The following is a 5253-nucleotide window of genomic DNA, read 5'->3' on the forward strand; positions in this document are numbered from 1 at the left end:
GGCCTTCGCTAACGAGATGTCCGCCCCGATAGCTGAGTGGTCAGCGGGGCGGTCTGTCACGCCAAGGAGCCCGGATTCGATTCCCGGCTGGGTCGGAGATTTTATCCACTCAGGGACTGGGTGCTGTGTTGTCCTCATGGTGTTGTGTCGGGGAAAACCACCGTTCAGGTCGTGTTGTCGGCGGGGCCGGGAGGTGCTTGCGCCTGATGTACTCTACTAGGAGCCTTGTAGGCTCAACACAAACCGTTAGCGTCATTACCTTTATTACTATTACCACAGGAACCCTTTAATTAGCAACTTTGAGCCAAGCACAAAATCAGTTACCTCTCTACTGTATACAGTAAATATTTTAGCAGGCTGGACATGGACGTCTCAGTCTTAGTTTCTAGCTTTAACGTACCCTAATCTCTTCTAGTTAAGTTAGTTCTTAGGATGGTAGATGTTAAAGGCATGGTGAGCGATGGCCAGCGTTTTGAGGGTCATTCCAAGTCCCGGGCGGCCGCCCACAACCAGTTGACAGGTAATATTATACCTTTCTCTTCTCTATTCAGTTCTTTTCCTTCCTTCTTTCTAAATATTTAATTCCGTTTTGTTTATTAATATGTCACTTGATTTTGTATTAGTTATAAGTTTTTCTAATGCTGCATAAAAAAAGATATCAAATGGATGTAAACAAATATCATCATCATCAGTGGAAGGAAACGGGAAACCACCACTGGGATCGCTTCCCTAGACGCTCATGCGGTGGACCTCTCTGACGAGGCTTCCCCCATGACAAGACCTGCCGTAGGGCAGAACACAAAGTTTAAGTCCCTAACCACAGCCTCGTGATGTGCTTTGTATCCCAGAAAACGGCGGTCAACAATCTCCGGCAGAACTAAAAATCACGATCCTTTGTTCACGGCGATTAAAGCTAACCTCTGCGAGCTAACTGAAGACAGAATAACTTCATTTTCAGCGCTATAAGCAGACTGTAATTTGTCGCTTCATTGGTTACCTGAAACTATCCTCACGCTGGCTACACGAGCTGTCGCGTTACCAACGGATGAACCATCCTGGTTGCCACATGTTTGCAGATTACAGCCGACGCTGGCAGTTTGCAAACGAGAAACGAACGAGAGGAAGAAAAATAAGAGCAAATAAAAAAGTCAATGCGATGACTAAAATGACACGGCAAAGTAGTAGAAATAAAAAGAAATATATTTAAACCAATTAACTGAATAGAAATGATAATCAAACTCTGTTGATTAGATTAAGAAATCAAACAAATTTCCCTGCACTTACGAGATTCGAACTTCCGCCCTCTTACGCGTCAGGTTTATCTGCTAACCATTATAATACGCCACTATACTTATTTTTAATATTGATAAATTCACGACTCGCGACTGCGTCACAACGATGAATTGCAGTCTCCAAAAATTCGGCTTCACGCAATGTAGTGCAAAGCATATCTAATGTAAGCCCTTCTCCGAGATTATTATAACTGTAAACGTGACTCCAAATCGCGTCTTGTGCGAAAGGACCCAGTAGTGTTCGGTTAGCACTGGGTATTGAAATTTGTGAAATTCGTTAGCATTGTTGTGTATTGCGTGTACAGGCCAGCACACAGGCTTATTCTTCGGGGAGGGGGTGATGGGGGGGGGGAGGGGGGAGGGGGGAGGGGGGCAATTCGAAAAGCTGATTCCCATTTTAAAATATAAATATAGATTCGATTAAACCTTTTAATAGATAAAATAGGCGGGCAAGAACTGATTTACTGTTTTCACTCGCCTTTAATGATCCGTAAAAGTGTTAATATCTCAAATTTCCGCAAAACTACGATATAACTATTTATTTAATTTACAGCAGTGTTACTGAAGTATCAGTCTCAAACAGTGCGCAGTAGTAAAGCATATACCTCAAAAAACTCAAAGAAACTAAAAGAAGATTACAAATTAAAGTCAAAATAATTCGCTGGTTTTTTTCTACGTGAAACGCATCTGTTTACTTTACACAAATTATCGAATAAAGATACCAACGCTGACTTCTGTTCTGAAACGTCCCAGACGCACCATTGCTACATTTAAATTTTTCCTTTTATAATTAAGTATGGCACAGAGACTGGAGATGAAGCTAATTATCTCAGACTGTCCTTGGGTGATCTATTTTCAACATTGTGGAAATCTTTAGGCAAATAAAGGTTTAATAATGTTATGAAATGTTCACCATCTACTGTGCTTTACAGGAATTGAAGCTTCATATAGTTTCGCGAACCTTCCTCTGCTGTTTTTCATCGACTTCTTTACACGTGAAACTCCTGTCACTTGACCTTCGTCCATAATGAAGAATGAATAATATTAAGAAAGCACTTTGGTACTAAAAAATCCACTTGTATCTAGTATAAGTCAAACCATTTCGGGAGTGTGGGGGGGGGGGGGGGGGGAGAGAATTACAGGGGCTCCCCTGCACCACCTTTCCTGCATGCGGGGCTGTGTGTGTGCTGTTTTTGATGAGACTATCATTTGTGATGAAATACGAAATAAAAAGGCCGGACATAGGATCTGGAATCCAGACACATCAAGAGAGAAAGCCAGACAAGGAACTGGTAGTGGACTGACCAGCTGTTGCAGCAAACCGGCAAAGGCGTACGGTTTGCCCGTGATGTTGAGCGCTTTAACTAGAGGAAACCAACTCCAACACATGAAGTTTCAACTATCAAGTAATTTTAATCGGTTTGTAGTTCAGTAATTGTCAGCAGCTCGTGGTCTTACAGTAGTGCCCTCGCTTCCCGGCGGGGTCAGGGATTTTCCCTGCCTCGAGATGACTGTTGTTGTGTCGTCTTTATCATCATCCTTCATTCTCATTACGGCCGGAGGAAGGCAATGGCAAACCACCTCCGCTAGGACCTTACCTAGTACGGTGGTGCGGGTCTCCCGCATCGTCCCCTACACTCCTCGGAGTATGGGACCTCATCATCATCAACAGTCCAGTAATTAAAAACATTGTAGGAAATGGAGGTACTAGAACAGGACAAAGCAGCGTAATGTGAGGGCCGCAGAGCATGTTGTGTGGTACCAATGTAGGCTGGTTGGTAGAATGGTGGAAAGGTGGGAGTGGCCAATCGGAGACAGCCATTCGAATCAGTGGTGGCTGCCTGAATGCGAGGGTGACGGTGGGGTCAGCAAGACAGCAACGGCTGGAAAGGATATGTTGGCAGCTGGACCCAGATGTGACAGTTCTAGCAAAATGCCTAGGGAGTTTGTCAGACCCATTCCTGTCAGCAGCGGGAGGAGGCCAAGGCATGTAAATACCATCAGAAGGTATGCCAGCCATGGCTGCAAGCTTCCAGCGGAAGGCACAGCAGAATTTTGTATCACTGATGAAGGATAGCTGTCAGGCAGACAGGGAAATGGATGCGACAAGAACTAGATCTGAAGAAATGAAAGACGCACAGAATCTTCACTGAGTTAGGACAATGAGGCTGTCAAAGTTGGAGAGATCGGGCATGACCTGGCCATGTAATGGAACTTCCACTGTCCATGAGGCTGCATTGAAGGACTGTGATGAAAGACACCTGGAGATAGTGACCAGAAAGGGGTCGCAGTGGGCAAGGTCCCAAAGAAGGCAGAATACATATATAGGCCATGAAAGTGCCTGTTGGAGAAGAAGGTGGAGAGATGAATAACACCCACACTGAGAACGGAGAAGGCGTGGGAGAGGAATGAAGACACCATAGACAGCTGTGAAGCATCGGTGATGGGCAAAAATACAGAACAATGAGAGAACAGTTGGTGACAGATCAGGATCAGTGGGAGTAGAAGAGAGAGGAGTGAAGCCACCATCGGATGGAGAAGGCGATTCCACAAAGTGGATGCATACAGAGGGTACAGGAAATACAAGAAAGGGTCCAATGGAGAGGAGCTCATATCAGGGTGGCTGCAGAGAGGCCAGCTGTTAAAGCATCAACTGCAATGGAGTTGAATGTGCTGAAACAGGCACTGCCCAAGCAGGAGGCGAAGGCATCAGGGCAGGAGACACCAGAGAAGGTGTCACCAGCATAGGTGGCAGCACAGCAGGTGGTAATGTTGCAGTAGGCACCAGGGTGGGAGGCACTGGGGCTGCAGGAGCCAGAGGAGGGAGTACCAGAGCAGGTGGCACTGAAGAAGGAAACACTGGGGCAGGAGTGCTGGGACAGGAGGTGCTGGGCCTAGAAGCACCAGGAGTTGCCAGAGGAGGTACCACTAGAGCACGCAGCACCAGAGCAGGAGGCATCTGGGCAGGAGGTGCTGGGGTAGGAGGTGGTGAGGCAGAAGGCACTGGGGCAGAAGGCGCTGGGGCAGAAGTCATCAGGACAGCTGGCCCGAAAGGTCGTGCTGCCAGATCAGGTGATGCCGGACCTGGTGGCACTGGGGCAAGGGGTGCTGAGGCAGGAGGCACCAAGACAGCAGGCACTAGAGGATGTGGCGCCAGAGTAAGTGGCACTGGGGTAGGAGGTGCTGGGCAGAATGCAAAGAGGCAGGAGGCACTGATAAAGGAGGTGCTGGGGCAGGAGACATCTAGGCAGGAGGTGCCGGGGCAGGTGGTCTCAGATATGGTGATGCCAGAGCCAGCAGTGTCCGTGGGGCAGGAGATAGGGGAGTCTGTGGCACAGGAATTGGCAGAGACCTTGATACAGGACCCAGTGCAGCCGTGGCATAGATGGTGGTTGGGCTCTTGGCGCAGTATCCGGTGGACCCAGAGCAGAAGGTGCCAGGGCAAGGTCAGAGGAGGCAGTGCTGGAGGCAAGTGGGTGAGTGGCAGTGGAGCCAGAGGCTGATGGACTGGAGGTGGCTACGAGAGAAAACTGGGAAGAGCAGATATATAACTCTGTGGGAAACAGAAAGGAGTCCTGACCAAGGGGAGCATTGACAAGTGAGGCACCATTGATGAAGTGTGGTTGTGTGTAGAAAGTGTTATGCGTGGTGCAATAGCTATATTGTGCAGTCAGTAGCACATAGGAGCATCGTCAATGAGCATGCTGAGTCCAGTGAGAGGTGTCCTGCATCAAACATACACTCCTGGAAATGGAAAAAAGAACACATTGACACCGGTGTGTCAGACCCACCATACTTGCTCCGGACACTGCGAGAGGGCTGTACAAGCAATGATCACACGCACGGCACAGCGGACACACCAGGAACCGTCGAATGGCGCTAGCTGCGCAGCATTTGTGCACCGCCGCCGTCAGTGTCAGCCAGTTTGCCGTGGCATACGGAGCTCCATCGCAGTCTTTAA

At 48.1% G+C, this 5253-nt stretch overlaps 1 protein-coding gene across 1 annotated transcript; it reads left to right on the top strand.

Moving 5' to 3' along the window:
* The first annotated feature begins 432 nt into the window (after positions 1 to 432).
* Positions 433 to 4795, top strand: LOC124775190 (PE-PGRS family protein PE_PGRS5-like). Its single transcript, XM_047250030.1, has 2 exons — positions 433 to 520; positions 3975 to 4795. The coding sequence occupies exons 1-2, from the start codon at positions 433 to 435 to the stop codon at positions 4793 to 4795; spliced, it is 909 nt and encodes a 302-aa protein (XP_047105986.1).
* Positions 4796 to 5253: the final 458 nt, after the last annotated feature.

Source organism: Schistocerca piceifrons, chromosome 2 (genome assembly GCF_021461385.2).
Source record: "Schistocerca piceifrons isolate TAMUIC-IGC-003096 chromosome 2, iqSchPice1.1, whole genome shotgun sequence".
Classification (NCBI taxonomy): Eukaryota; Metazoa; Arthropoda; class Insecta; order Orthoptera; family Acrididae; genus Schistocerca; species Schistocerca piceifrons.